Source organism: Jaculus jaculus, chromosome 13 (assembly GCF_020740685.1).
Source record: "Jaculus jaculus isolate mJacJac1 chromosome 13, mJacJac1.mat.Y.cur, whole genome shotgun sequence".
Taxonomy (NCBI): Eukaryota; Metazoa; Chordata; class Mammalia; order Rodentia; family Dipodidae; genus Jaculus; species Jaculus jaculus.
Genome location: NC_059114.1, coordinates 4,276,104 through 4,291,778, shown reverse-complemented (window position 1 = coordinate 4,291,778; position 15,675 = coordinate 4,276,104). Strand labels below are relative to the sequence as shown.

Here is a 15,675-nt window from a genome sequence, read left to right as displayed (position 1 = left end):
TGGAAAAAAATACTATCAGATGATTTCCTTGAACTGACTATGTGATGTGTTCTATTTTAGAGTTAATGTCATCACAGTCTTCATCCTGAATGTCTTTTTTTCTTTTTAATTGACATTCAGTGAAAAAAAAAAAAAAAAAAGCAGTGGTTTCTGCTTACAACTGCCCCTAGCCCATCCATGCTTTTTCTGCTAGGATGGACGGTGATCTCTGGGAGATGAAGAAGGAAGCCTTTTGTATATGTTTCCCAGTTTGTGCCCCAGAATATTTATTAAACGAGTCCACTAAGGAGCCTAGATCTCCCAAGAGGAACAGCTTCTACTGTCCATTAAAGATATTCCGGAATGAAAATGACGTTTAAAATCATGAGCGTGTGGCTGTGGGGAGCCAGTGACTGCCCACGGGGTGGCAATCCTGCCGTGCGTCTGCGTGCATTTCTATGTGGATGGTTCCGACTTGGTACTGCAGTCACAGATCCCCCCAAGAAGGCCGTGCCCATTTCATGTTCTTGGTAACAAACGCTCTTCTCTCATCGAGGGCTCTACTTTTCATCCCACTCTTTCTTGCCTTTCCGCTGGGTTTTCATACTTCAGTTTTTCTTTGCACTTTATCTTACTTTATTTTTTAGGGGTCGGGGGTGGGGATAGAGCCTCACCATGGAGTCCAGGCTGTCCTCAAAGTTTCCTTTCTAATTTTTTTTTTTGTGTGTGTATGTGATGTGTATGCACGCGCACGTGCACGTGGGTGTGTATGAGGGCAGGTGGAGTCCACGGTTTGGTGCTGGGTGTCTTCCTCAACTACTGTCCACTCTACTTACTGAAGCTGGGTGTCTGGAGGGGGCGGAAGCTCGCCGCCTCAGCTTGCTTGGCAGGCCCTCGCCTGATTTTCACGTGGCCTCTGAGGACCCAACCTCTGCTCCGCACCCTTGTCTGGTGGGTCACTTCCTTTACTCGCTCGCTGTGACCACATGGCTGGCGAGCAGCAGCTGGAGAGCCCCTCCCGCCCGCAGCTCTTGTTGGTCTTTTAAAAAACATATTTATTTGCAAGCCGAGATAGAGATAAAGAGAGAGACATAGACGGACAGACCGAAATAGAGAGACAGACAGAGAAAATGGGCACGCCAGGTCCTCTAGCCACTGCAGACAAACTCCAGATGTACGTGCCACTTTCTGCATCCAGCTTTACCTGCCTACGGGGGAATCAAACCCGGGTTGTTAGGATTTGTAGGCAAGTGCCTTAACTAACTGCTGAGCCATCTCTCTAGCCTTTCCTTCATTTTCATTTATTTATTAGAGAGAATGGCCATGACAGGGCCCGTGGCTGCTGTAAACCAACTCCAGACACATGCACCATATTGTGCATCTGGCTTTATGTGGGTACTGGAGAATTGAACCGGGGCACGGAAGGCTTTTCCTGCCAGTGCCTTTAACCACTGAGCCATTTCCCCAGCACCCTTTCCTCTTTCTCCTTCCTTCCCTTTTCTGTTTCATCCTTTTCACACTGAATTGAGGGCCAAGCTCCCCGCTGTTGCTGAAGGCCTGTCTCAGGTAAGGACTGGCCGTGGTCACCTGGGCCCGTTTTCTCAGTCCTGGGAGAAGATGAGTAACTACGCACTCCTGGGAACAGTGCCCACTGCGTTATTATTCCTGGCGTCCTCTGCTTTCCCTGTGCTTACATATTTATTCAAGCACATTCTTACAGTTTATTGTAGCAGAGGGGCACAGATCAAGAAAACCTTCCTCACACATTCTTCAGGGGTATCTGGAAGGTCTGCAAGCTGACGTGGTGAAAATGTAATTACAGTGTAATTTGACATGGCGGGGAGCGAGTGGGCGGAGTTGGTGCTGCCAAGGGAGAGAGAAAATACAGCTGCAGGTGCATCGATGTCTCTGCTTCCACACAGATTTCTAAAGAGAACCTGACCCTGGCAGCCCGCTAAGACTCAAGGACACGCACCACTGAGCTTAAACTTGGCCCGGGAGAGCCCTGCTTGCCTGCTCAAGCTTCCCTCTTGTCATATTTCTTCCTCCTCGAGGTGACGTGCGTTCTTAAATGCCGATCCAGCAGGAATGTGGAATGTTCTGAGGGCAGATTGACATTGGAAGTTTGTCCTAAGGGCACACCGATGACATTCCCCCCCCCCCCACCACCATCCAAGCTCCATTTCTTTTAGTTTGTTCTCATTTGAAGGAAAAGGAGGTGGTATCTGGTGTGTGGACTCTGGTGTGAATGGCACTGGCTGCTGCTGTCCCCAGCTTGAAGCCCCTGAATTTCTCTTAACAGGGGTGTGCGGTGTGAGTCAGGTGAACTCTGTGGCTCACGCCACACGGTGGCCCTCCCTGTCGGTTCAGAATCATCTGCAGCAGACCTTAGGAGTGAGCCTCCCAGCGCGTGGGACACCAGCTTGCCACGTGCACGAAGGGTGACGTGATGTTTGTCCAGGGGTGAGCCGAAAGCTGAGGCTCCCAGAGAGAAGGCACGGCTGTGTTACTGGAACTCCGGCGGTTGTGGAGAGCTTCCTGTTACTGGTCCGGAGCCAGCATTACTTTGGGCTATCCTAACCTTTTAGAATGGCAATCTTGCTATCTTTTTCTGTGCGTGACCTGACATCTCTGTGACCAGATGAAGTACCTCTTGTTCTGGGTTATAGTCCTCCTAGACAGAGTCCCTTTAAGCTAGGCCTGTGCGTGGGACCCTCACGTTTGTCTCTAACGTACAGCTTGTTCCCTTGCGTGCCACGGTTCGCGCGTGTTCAGTGAAAATTTCCCGCTTTCCAGTGTCATGTGTTAGATCTTTTACTGGCCCGCTTATCTTTATACAATTTGTTTCAACAGATACAATTCCAAATGGCCTAGAGTTTTGGAACGTGTGGTTCCTTTTCAGAGGAAATGTCATGACCTAAGCATGTGTGGGCGCTCGATCGGAGCAGTGTCCTGGAGTTACAGAAAGGGACTCTGGGATTCGTAGGCTAGCTCTGTCTCAGAGCAGAGTCTGAGAGAAGGGAAACTGGCTCTTGGAGTCATTTAAACCAAGAATGAACCTCTGCTTCTGCTGTTGCGACTGCTTCTGATATTCCTTTTATTTATTTAGTTAGTTATTTTATTTTAGAGAGAGAATTGGCTCTGGGGCCTCAGATGCTGCAATCAAACCCCAGATGCTTGCGCCACCTAGAGGGCGTGTGCGGCCTTGCTCTTGCTTCCCCTTTGTGCCTCTGCGGTAAGGTGGGACCTGGAGAGTTGAACATGGGTCCTTTGGGGTCGTAGCTAGGCGCCTTACCTGCTAAGCCATCTCTCCTGCTTCTGATATTCCTGTTGGCTGCTGCTTCTGCTGACAGGCGCTCACTGGTGTTTTTATGGAACAGCAAGGGAACAACAGAACATGAGGGGCTCACATGACGTGGGCAGAGGACAGGCTGCGCCCGAGTGAGGAGTGAGCCAGGAGCGCGGGATCTGGGGTTCGCGTCAGCCTTTCAGCACTGTTAAAAGGAGGGGTCAAGGGCTAATGCCAGTGGTCTTGGCTGATCCGGGACACATACACACACATATGTGCACACACACACTCTCACGTACACACACATACACACTCACTCACACACACATTCACACATATACTCACACACACACACGCCCCCCCCCCCACAGTTCACAAATGGAATCACGCTCAGCACACCTGTCGCTTTCATCATGTCTGTGGAGCACGTGCCACTTTTGATGTCTGTTCTTTCCCTGGGGTGGTCAGCGGATCTGCCGTGTGCGCCCTGTTCTGGTGAGGAGTGCAGTCAGCCCGTAGGAAGCAGGACAGAGAGCGTGGCTCAGGCTCAGCCGCTGTAATGTCAACGTCAAGTCAGTGTAAAGCGCGTCTTTCTTTACGTTTCTCGTCAATGTTGTTCGTCTGAGTTGTCCGGGGCAGAGGTGAACTGAGGCCGAGAAAACCTGACTGAGCAAGCTACGTACTTAACTTGGTTGTTAGATTAACTTCAGGGTGAATCAGACGAGCTTAGCAGGAAAAAAGCACCTCACAGAAATATTCTCAAAAAAGTTATTTGTGGGGCTGAGGAGATGACTCACCTGTTATATACGCTTGCTTGCAAAGCCTGACATCTCGGATTCAGCTCCCCAGAACCCGCCTAAAGCCAGATACACAAAGTGGCACATGCATCTGGAGTTCATTTGCAATGACAGGAGGTCCTGGAATTGTGAACACTTTGTCTGCTTGCAAATAACGAAATGAAAAATTTAAAAAATAATTTTAAAAGAAGTTAGCCGGAGCTGAGTATGGTGGCACATGCCTTTAATCCCAGCACTCGGGAGGCAGTGTTAGATGATCATGTTGAGTTCAAGGCCACCCTGAGACTATATAGTGAATTTCACACCAGCCTGGGCTAGAGCGAGACCCTACCTCGAAAAACCACACACACACACACACACACACACACACACACACATAGAAGCTGGGTGTGGGGGCACATGCCTTTAAATGCTAGCAATTGGGAGGCAGAAGTAGGAGGATCGTGGTGAGTTTGAGGCTACCCTGAGACTACACAGCGAATTCCAGATCAGCCTGGGCTAGAGCGGGACCTTGACTCAAAAAACCAGAAATAACAAAAAGAAGTTATTTGTAAGGTCCACAAGAAGTATTTCCACAGTTCTTTCTCACCGTTTCTTCTTGTATATCATCTCCACAGAGGAGAAGGCTTTCTTGCCAAGACTCATCGCTGGGTTTCCTAAACTATCACAGCTTAGGGGACCTTTTCCTTTCAGGTCGACATCACATCATAGTTAAGAGTGATAGATTGGGGGCTGGAGGGATGGTTCAGTGGTTAAGACGCTTTTCTGCAAACCCAATGGGCCCAGGTTTGATTCTCCAGAACCCACGTAAGCCAGAGACACAAGGTGCGCATGCATCTGCAGTTCATTTGCCGTGGCCAGAGGCCCTGGTGTGCCCTTCTCTCTGTATGCCTCTCTCTGTCTCTCTTAAATAAATAAATAGCAAGAGTCATAGGTCAGTTGTCTGGCAAAACACAGCACAAAATAAATGTCCTGTAACAATTGTAAAAAGCTAGTACCACTTTCCACCACAGGAGAGTCAGTTCAAAAGAAGGCTGGCGTGTGTCACTCTGCTTGGTGCTGCGACAAAAGCAATTTAAGGAAAGAAAGATTTAGTTTCACCCGGAGTTTGAGGCTAGAGTCCCTCAAGGTGGGGAGAGCGTGGCGGCAGGGGCTCCAGGAAGCTGGTCACACTCCTTCCACCGTCAGGAAGCAGAGAGAGAGATGAACGCTAGAGCGCAGCCCGCTTCGTCCGTTTCATTCAGCCCAGGGCCCCGGCCCCTGGGACAGTGGCACACTGGTAAGGTGGGCCGTCTTCCTCTTTACAAACCTCCTCACAGACACACCTGGATGTTTGTTTCCTTGGTGATTCTAAATCCCCATCAAGTTGCCTGGATGAGCCATGACAGCTGGTGTTGGGAGCACTTCACAGCTCACGTAGAGGAGGCAGGAGGCATCAGGAGGACTTGCTCCCGGTGGACTGGAGCAAGCACTCCAGGGAAACCGATGGGCCGCCTGCAGTGACGGAGGTCCAGCATAGCAGCAGTCAGTGAGGCCCAGAAGCACGCACAACGGAGTTTTCGCTGAGATTGCCCCAGATGTTCGTTTATTGACTCCCAACAAAGCCGTGCGGGAAAATGAACCCTCGCAGGGGAAGTCAGTGAAGTGCTGTCCGGTGGGGACTCTCATTGTAGCTGCCCGCGTTCTCGATGCTGTCTGCTGAGTTCCTGACGGAGCGCCTCCCCCATCCTGAGACTTTGTTTGTCCCAGCTGCCTTACTGCCTTGAGGTTCAGAGGGTTCTGAGTCCCTCACTTCCCACCTTGACTTTTACATTGTTTTTTAAAAAGTGTTTTTGTTTATTTGCAAGCAGGCAGAGAGAGCAAACAGAGACAGAGAGAACGGAAATGCCAGGGCCTCCAGCTGCTGCAAACAAACTCCAGATGCATGCACCACCTTGTGCATCTGGTTTTACATGGGTACTGGGGACTTGAACCCAGGTCATTAGGCTTTGCAGGCACGTGCCTTAGCGGCTGAGTCATCTCTCCAGCCTTACGTGTGTTTTTATTAGTTTTATTTATTTATTTGGGAGAGAAGGAAGGAGAGAGAGAGAGAGGGAGGGAGAATGGGCATGTCAGGACCTCCAGCCTTCGCTCCAGATGCATGTGCCACCTTGTGCATCTGGCTTACGTGGGTCCTGGGAAATCAAACCGGGGTCCTTAGCCTTCACGGGCAAGCACTTAACCACTAAGCCATCTCTCCAGCCCTCCATGTTTTTTTTTTTTTTTTAATTTTTTATTTATTTATTTGAGAGTGACAGACACAGAGAGAAAGACAGATAGAGGGAGAGAGAGAGAATGGGCACGCCAGGGCTTCCAGCCTCTGCAAACGAACTCCAGACGCGTGCGCCCCCTTGTGCATCTGGCTAATGTGGGACCTGGGGAACCGAGCCTCAAACCGGGGTCCTTAGGCTTCACAGGCAAGCGCTTAACCGCTAAACCATCTCTCCAGCCCTCCATGTGTTTTTTTTACAGGGCCCTTTGAGCTCTCTCTGCCGAGACCCGAAGCTCCTCACTCTCTGCGTACTCCTTCCAGGCTGAGAGGCGCTGAGGCTTTCGGCGGCAGTGTGCATGGCATGAGCTCATTTACTTTTGTTCCTGCTTTGAATTCTTGTGTGTGAGCAGTGCACAATCTCCACATTTCTAGTGCTGAACAGACCTCCTGCCCCGTTCATTGTCTGCACAGAGCAGTGTGTGTGGCTAAGGCCATTCATACATGTGTCTCCTTAGAGAAGAATGGGCGGATGTGTACCAGGAGGCAGTGCATTGTAAATCCAACCATTACAACCACTGCTGAGGCCAAGAATAGACTACTGTCTCTTCTGAGGAGATGTGCTCCTACCAACTTGGAGCTACTGTTCCCTCCCCCACTGTACCTACTCGCAATAGATTTCCCAACAGTCATTATGCTTGTTTATAGTTTTTTTTTTAATTTTTAAATTTTTATTTATTTATGAGAGAGAGAGAGAGAATGAGCATGCACCAGGTCATCCAGCCACTACAGACAACATCCAGACATGCACATCTGGATTACGTGGGACCTGGAGAGTCGAACCTGGGTCCTTAGACTTCACAGGCAAGCGCCTTAACTACTAAGCCATTTCTCCAGCCCTTATTTGTAGTTTTATATATTTATTTATTGGTTTTTCAAGGTAGGGTTTCACTCTAGTCCAGGCTGACCTGGAATTCACTATGTAGTCTCAGGGTGCTCTCGAACTTATGGTGATCCTCCTACCTCTGCCTCCTGAGGGCTGGGATTAAAGGCATGTGCCACCATGCCCGGCTTTATCGTTTTTTTAAAAATTTTATTTATTTATATGCAAGCAGAGAGAGAGATACAGAGGAGAGAGACAGATAGAGAATGAGCATGCCAGGACCTCCAGCCACTACAGACAAACTCCAGACACATGTGCCCCTTGTGCAGCTGGCTTATGTGGGTCCTGGGGATTCGAACCCAGGTCTTTTGACTTCTCAGGCAATCGCCTTAACTGCTAAGCCATCCCTCCAGCCCCCTTGTTCATAGTTGTATCATGGGATGCATATATTGCTTGGGGTGATCTGCTCTATGCGTCAGTTTGGGAAGAGTTTCCCATGTTTCCTTGCTTCTTGAACTGGCTTCTCTCATCGTCCCAACACTGTAGAGACGAGCCTTCTGAGACCTTTGCTGCTGTGCTATCTCCGACACGGCCCCTTTTCCTGCAGTCACTCTTCCCTGTGCAGCCGTGGAATCTTGTTTCTATGTAGCGCGTGTCCTCCGTGCTCAGCTGAACGGCGACAGCAGGCGCACTCTCAGTGGTACCCTCCTCTTCTCCCCATGCCTGGCACGTGCTGCTGGCTGCCCCCGGCAGAGCCTAGATGGTGCCTATCTGTGTGGCCTGGGCTTCCACCTCGCAAGGCAGCTGGGCCTCACGGGCGAGCTCGCTGAAGGGCAGAGCCTGGCAGGAGCTGAGCATGGCCCTCCCTCCCTAACCCAGCTCTGTAAGCCGTCTCTCTGCTGAGGGGAATCTGTGTTCTCTCGTGTTCCTTTTCTTCCGTTTCCTTTCTCTTTCATTCTTCCTCCCTCCCTCCTTTCCTTCCTTCCTTCCTTCCTTCCTTCCTTCCTTCCTTCCTTCCTTCCTTCCTTCCTTCCTTCCTTTCTTCCCTCCCTCCCTCCCTCCCTCCCTCCCTCCTTCCTTCCTTCCTTCCTTCCTCTCTTCCTTATATTTGTATTTGTTTACTTGTTTGTGTGGGAGGGAGGGAAGGAGGGAACAGTGGTCTTTGGGGGCTCCAGGGCCTATGGGCCATTTTGTACATCTGGCTTTATGTCGGTACGGAGGGAACTGAGCCCCATTTCTTATCTTGTTGCTGGTGTTTTTTCCTTTTTTATAAGATCATCTTTTGTAGAACGCAGTTTTTTTAATATTTAATTTTTACATATTTATTTGACAGAGACAGACAGAGAGAAAAGCAGATAGAAAGAAAGAGAATGGGCGCTCCACGTCCTCCGGCCACTGCAAACAAACTCCAGAGGCGTGCGCCGCCACGTGCATCTAGCTTACGTGAGAACTGCGGACTTGAACCTGGTCAGAGCCTTAACCGTTAAACTCTCTCTGCAGCCTGACCACAAGTTTTCGATCTTGACCAAAATCTAGTTGATGATTGTTTTTCATTCCTGGATCAGACTTGGATGCCTTATCTAACACCAAGTCCTGCTTTTTTTTTTTTTTAGGTAGGGTCTCACTCTAGCCCAGGCTGACCTGGAATTCACTATGGAGTCTCAGGGTGGCCTCAAACTCACCTGGATCCTCCTACCTCTGCCTCCTGAGTGCTGGGATTAAAGGCGTGCACCACCACGCCTGGCTGAGTCCTGCTTTTTGCTGTGGCACCTGAATCCGCCTGGACTCTCTCTCTTCCCTTCCTGGGCTCAGGAAGGAAGTTCCTTTAAGATGCCTCCTTGGCCTGTTGGTTTTGATTAGTGCCCCTTTTTATGCACCTCCAGTGTCGTGCGTTCCCTCCACCCCCTGGGGTATCTCTCACTCTATCATAGTTGCTTTTCTTCTGAACAGCGGGCCAGGCTGTGCCAGGCTGTCACTGTCTCAGGGCAGGGACCACTTGCTAAGTTCATTGTTGTCTTAAGCCCTGTGATTTCATGCCCACAGGCTAGCCTGGCACTTGCTAAATACATGAATGGACGGAGTCACTCGGCACATTCAGGCGCCCCTGCTTGCACAGATGTGTGCCTGGTTGTCTGAAGTGCTGCGTTAAGTGCTCTGTTCCATTCTCCATGCCTTGCTAACCCCCTCCTATCTTTGAAGCGCTATGAGCATGTCCCCATATGCCCTAGGTGAAAAATCTTGGTGTCTGAGTTCTCTCAAAGCACATCGAACATTCCCATTGGTCAGCATGTCTTCTGGAGGTCTTTTTTTTTTCTTTCTTGTGACTGACTTGTGTAAGGAACAGAACCAATACTCACCTTTTAGCCCCCAGCCTAATAGCCCTCTTCCTTGCACTTAGAAAGAACTAGAGTAGCGTTTACTGAATCAAGTAAAAGTGTGTGATAGAGTCCTCCTAATTGCCATTTAAAAAATGTTCTTTATTTTTATTTATTTGGTGTGCTGGGGCGAGGGGGAAGCAGAGATAGAGAGAGAATAGGCACACCAGGGCCTCTGGCCACTGCAAATGAACGCCGGATGCATGTGCCTCCTTGTGCATCTGGCTTACGTGGGTTCTGGGGAATCGAACCTGCGTCCTTTGGCTTTGCAGGCAAGTTGCCTTAACCGCTAAGCCATTTCCCCAGCTTCTGTGTATTTTTTTGGTTTTCGAGGTAGGGTCTCAGTCTAGCTCAGGCTGACCTGGAATTCACTATGTGGTCTCAGGCTGGCCTCGAACTCACGGTGATCCTCCTGCCTCTGCCTCCTGAGTGCTGGAATGAAAGGCGTGCACCGGGTTGCTCTAACTGGTAATGTAGGTGAGGATGACCTTGAACCTGATCGTCCTGCCCACACCTTGCCAGATACTGAGATGATAAGTATGCACCACCGCAACTGGCTTGTGCTATTCTTTTGTTTTGTTTTTGAGGTAGGGTCTTACTCCAGCCTAGGCTGATGTGGAACTCACTCTGTAGTCCCGGGCTGGCCTTGAACTCACAGCAATTCTCTTACCACAGCCTCCTGAGTGCTGGGACTAAATGCGTGCACCACCACTCTGCTTGCGGCTTAAAACACACCACCCTATGCTGCGCTGTACAGAGGAGTGTCAGGGGCTTGCTCGGTGGTCGCACCCCCCGGGTAGCATGGATAAGACCCCAGGTTTGCTCCTCTACATAAAAGATGGCAGAGATGGAAATGTTAGTGATTCAAGGTGATGTTGAAATTTAAAACATTAAATCACATTCTCCCACAGTGGTCCCTGTTCATAATTTAACAGCTAAAGGAATTAAATCCTCTATGGTTGCTGTAATCAAATTTTGCTAGAGGGGGAAAAATCAACATGAAAGTGATGGAAACTTAGGTAAAGTGACATCATTTGGGGAGCCTAGGCATTTCAGTATTAAAAACGATCAGAAGAACCGGGTATGGTAGCTTGTGCCTGTCATCCCTGGGCTTGGGAGGACAGAAGAGTGGGCACGTGTTCAAGGCCGGCACGGGCACACAATGAACTTTGAGCAACATAGTGACTTCCTGCTGCAGAGCAAAAAAAGAAAAAAGAAAAATATTGTGTGTGTGTGTGTGTGTGTGTGTGTGTGTGTACAGACAGGTAAATAGATAGTTGCAGATGCAGATATAGGTATAGATAGATATGATGAGAGATAGAGGAAGGAAAACCTTGGCAGGTAGAAACGCCGAGTGAGCCCGCTTGTCGCTTTGCGATTTCGGCCGCCGCCGCTGTGGGCCCTCGCCGTGGGTTCCTCGCGTGTATCTGTCGGGCCCGCGTGCGTGGTGTCTGAATCTGGCAAGCCTGCCGTTCCGTGAGCCCCCGAGGGACTCCGATGCTGTCTGTCTCAGCAGCGCCTACGTTCCCACGTCTGCTGCGGCACACGATTCGCAGTGGCCAAGTTCTGGAACCGGTCTCTGTGGCTGTCAACAGAAGCGTGGGCACGGAAAGTATCATTTGTGTACACGCTGGAGTGTGATTCACTCACGGAGCAGGATGAAGGCAGGCTGGGGGGGGGGGCTCGTGGCCACAGTGGTTGCTGTGGAAGGCCGAGGACCTGCGCGGGCGTCCCCAAACTCCACACAGAGCCGAGGTGCCATGGGCGGTCCAGACGGGGAATCACCCAGAATCCTGCGGGGCTGGCTAACCTTGTAGACACGGGAGTGAACATCGGGAATCCCTGTTTCAGAGCAACATCAAGGGTGAGGACTGACACCCCATGGTGTTCTCTGACTTCCACACACAAGCCAAGGCACACCCATGCCTCCTCCCCACCCCCTCCACACAGAGGAATGACATGACGCCATTTGAAGGAAAACAGAACTGGAGATTGCCGTGATAAGTAAATTAAGTTAGGTTCAGAAAGACAAATATTAGGTTATGTTTTTAATCATATAGAGCCCGTTCATGGGGATTGGGATGGGATCAAGGCATATCATCAAAGCAGAGCTTTTATCTGGGGCAGGGATCAGGTCGGGGAGGGAGAGGTAAGGTAAGGTAAGAGAGCAAAGTGTGTGTGTGTGTGTGTGTGTGTGTGTGCATATTATCAAAGTGTATATGTATGAATGTCACAATGAAACCCATTATTTTGTGCAATTAACATGCCTCCCTCCCCAAAGCATCCATCCTAATTAAAAAAATAAAATAAAGGACCTTCCTTCTTCTTTGGCCCAGTCTCATTTCATGTCCCTAAAATCTTTCTCTAAATCTGTGAAATTGGAACTTTAAGTGAGATGGTCTGTGTGGAGGGAGGCGTGCGCTCCCGTCCTTAGAAGCTCACAGATAATATGGATTCTTGGCTTTTACCACCATCCGCCTTCCTCAGCAATTTCATGAAAATTTGAGTGTCTGAAACTTGTTATGCTGAGGAGGATGCAGCTGTGGCGAAGCCACAGAACGTGCAAAGAAATGTGGTTTTGAAGGATTTACAAGCTGAGATGGTGGGGGACAGATGCTTAACGAAGGAGCTAGATTGTGAGCTGGATGAACAGGCCGAGTGGAGAGGTGTGCACTGTGCGGGGTGCCAGAGAAGTTTCCAAAAGGGAGGGTGCATGGTGTAGGCATCACAGGACATGTGAGTGTTCCTAACTGAGCTCCGCAGTAAATCCGAATCCCACAGCAGTCCCGTGGTGAGATAGACGATTGAGTCTTGGGTGTGAGAGAAAGTAGCGAGGTGGGGGCTGTGGCGGGTGGAGAGAACTCAGGCCCACAGCTTCCCTCTGTGGCTTCAGAGCTCACAGGAAGCATCAGACAGACAGATGGACATGGATCTGTCCGACTCATGGATTTGAGCACCTCTGAGATCTGTGAACTTAGCACACAGTCTCCAGATGCTGTTAAGCATTGGGAATCTGCCCAGCGCCACTTCCTGTGGAGAGTGACATGCCCTGAGCTCTGGATGTGAGCTCTCCCTCCCCAGAGCGGTCTGAAGGAGCGCGGCTCTCTCGAAGAGAGCTAGACAAGTGGTTTCTTTATAAACAAGGCAGTGCTCTTTTCCTTGGAAAGCAGGAACCACAGTTGCTGGAGGTAATTTACCTCAGTGTGTGAGAAATTCTGCTTGCATCATACACCGAATGAAATCCAAGCGAACATAATTATTGTCTGGTGGATGAAAATGGTTGTGGCTGGATAGTCTGTTTGTGAATAACAGAAATTAACTAAAGCTACATTAAAATGCGGCAGTTTTTTGTGTGTATGCTTGTGTTTGTGTGAGTGTGGGAACCTGTGTATATGTGGGCGTGGAGGCCAGAAGTCAACGTCAGATGTCTTCTTTGGTCATTCTTCACTTTTTACAAATCTCTTTCTCCTCTCTCCCTCCCTCCCTCTCTTTTCTTCTTTCCCTTCCTTCCTTCCCTCCCTCCCTCTCTTTTCTTCTTCCTTTCCTTTCTTCCCTCCCTTCCTTTTCTTCCCCTGTCCTCTCTGTCTTTGTCTTTCTGTCCTCCCCACCTCTCCCTTCAATAGTGACTCACTGAACCTCATGCTTTGCTGCACTAATTAGCCAGCGAGTTTCAGGAACCCTGTCCTGTGCTTACCTCTTCAGCGCTGGGATTACAGACACACACCGCCGAGCCCTAGTTCCACACGATGCTGCGTGCTGGAGATCTGAATCCGGTCCTCATACTTACGCACCGAGCATTTGATCCATTGAGCCATCTCCCCAGCTCCTTCTTTTTGAGACCAACTCTTGTGTGTCCCAGACTGGCTTTGAGTTTAGTTGCTTTGGGTGTCCTTGAACTTCTGATCTTCTTGGCTCCGCCTGTGAGGTGCTGGGAATTTCAGTCACGAGCCATCACTCCAGGCTTAGCCCCGCAGCGCCAGCGAGGCCGTCCTGCGCGGCCCTTTTCACGTACTTGGTTGTTTTGTTTTCGCTTCTAGGGACCTGATACCCATCATTGCTGCCCTGGAATATAATCAGTGGTTCACGAAACTGTCCTCTAAGGATCTCAAGCTGGTAAGTCAGTGAAGAGACAGCGAGTGGTGGGTAGCTTGGATGAGTTTCAATCACCTGGTCATTGTTGAAGAGATTTCTTTGCGCTCCCACGCTGGTGAGCCGCGTATACTGCATTTCTCCAGGAGCTGCGTTCCTGTAAGTGATTCGCAGTAACATTTTGTCACGCGCGCGTGTTGTGAAATGTTACAGAGAAGTTCTCCCTCCTGTTTTTAGCTGCTTCGGGCGGTTTTAGAAGAGAAGGACGCCTTTGCTTTAGCTGTTGGCACACACTCCTTCACTTGGCAGAAGCTGTTGGAGTCACATTTGCACAGCTGCAGATAGCTGATTGTATATACTCCCGTCTCTGGTTTCATCTCCACCCCGTTTCCCTTGAATTTTAGGAAATAGTAACAAGCAGAGTGGGTCTGGTTGATGTATAGTGGTGTTTATTCTATAGATGCTTTAAAAAAGAATGAAACAATTTATACGATGGAGTTCTACTCAGTGGTAAAGAAAAATGAAGTTATGAAATTTGCAGAAAACTGGATAGACCTGGAAAGGATTATACTAAGTGAGGTAACCCAGGCCCAGAAAGCCAAGCGCCACATGTTCTCCCTCATATGTGGATCCTAGCTACAGATGATTGGGCTTCTGCGTGAGAAGGAAAATACTTAGTAGCAGAGGCCAGTAATTTAAAAAGGAGATATAAAGGGAAGAGAAAGGAAGGGAGGAGGGTACTTAATAGGTTGGTATTGTATAAATGTAAGTACAATGATTGAGATGGGGAGGTAATATGATGGAGAATGGAATTTCAAAGGGGAAAGTGGGGGTGGGGAGGGAGGGAATTACCATGGGATTTTTTTTTATAATCATGGAAAATGTTAATAAAAATTTTAAAAAAATGAAACAACTCTTTATGGGGCTGGAGAGATGGCTTAGCTGTTAAGGCGCATCCCTGCAAAGCCCAAGGACTCAAGTTCCATTCTCCAGGTCCTACGTTAGCCAGATGCACATCGTGGCGCATGCATCTGGAGTTCCTTTGCAATTGCTAGAGGCCCTGGTGTGCCTATTCTCTCTCTCTCTCTCTCTCTCTCTCTCTTTGCCTCTGTCTCTGTCTCTAATTTTAAAAAAAAATTCTTTATGTAAACAAAATGAAATCAAAGTGGAATCTGTTAGTTTTCATAAGAAATGGAAAAGCCAAATATTTGGTCTGGTTGAAACAAGATGGGACGTTGGGATACTGCCAGGTTGAAGTTGCCATGTGGACGGACACTCTTCCCCACACGGGCTTGCAGGTAGAGGCCACATGTGGGATGGGAAATAAGTGAGACACTGTTTTGTTGGGGAGTCAAAGGCATAGACTCTGGGGTGTGGGGTGATGCTTTCATAATGAAGAGACTGGCTTTTCCTTTCTGAGGAGAGGGACCTCCAGACAGAAGAGCGTGGGGACTGGCTGCTCCGCAGGCTCTCGGGTTGTCTGAATTTGCCTAGGGTGGGGAATAACTGAAGGCATGGCAGGTGCGAAGACGGGCTGAACTCACTTAGGATCTGTAGAAGTTAACCTTCTTGTTGCTGGGGCAGAAGACCTGACCAGAAGCAGCGTATGGGAGGAAAAGACTTATTTCCGGCTTTATGTCTGGAGGGGACGCCGCGTCCTGGCGGAGGACACTGGCCACAGCATACGAAGTGCAGGTGGGGGGCGGTGGGAGAAAAGCAAGTGCAAGCTGGCTCTGGACACAGGGTGACTATACTCCTTAATCCCAAGCCCCCCCCCACCCCCAGCAATACCTCCCCTATAGCAAGGCTCCACTTCCCAAAGATTCCATCAGCAGGAGACTAATTAGGCAGCTTAATATCAGCTAGCTTGCTGCTCAAGTAGACTAATATAATGCGCCCACCAAGGCTCAGGGAACAGTCAAGTGGGGAGGGAGATAGAAAGATTGTAAGAGCCACAGGGTGTGGGAAGAAGTATCCTGAGGCACCGTCTCCCTGCCGCAGAGACTGACGGATGC

At 49.5% G+C, this 15,675-nt stretch overlaps 1 protein-coding gene across 10 annotated transcripts in view; it reads left to right on the top strand.

Annotated features, from left to right (window-relative positions):
• Carmil1 (capping protein regulator and myosin 1 linker 1) overlaps nucleotides 1–15,675 on the top strand; it is a 263,372-nt gene that overhangs the window by 119,441 nt on the left and 128,256 nt on the right. For all 10 annotated transcript variants that reach the window (XM_045132264.1, XM_045132262.1, XM_045132263.1 and 7 more), the window contains exon 9: nucleotides 13,609–13,684. In XM_045132264.1, coding sequence (XP_044988199.1) covers nucleotides 13,609–13,684 — 76 coding nt within the window. The remainder of the gene's footprint in view (nucleotides 1–13,608; nucleotides 13,685–15,675) is intronic.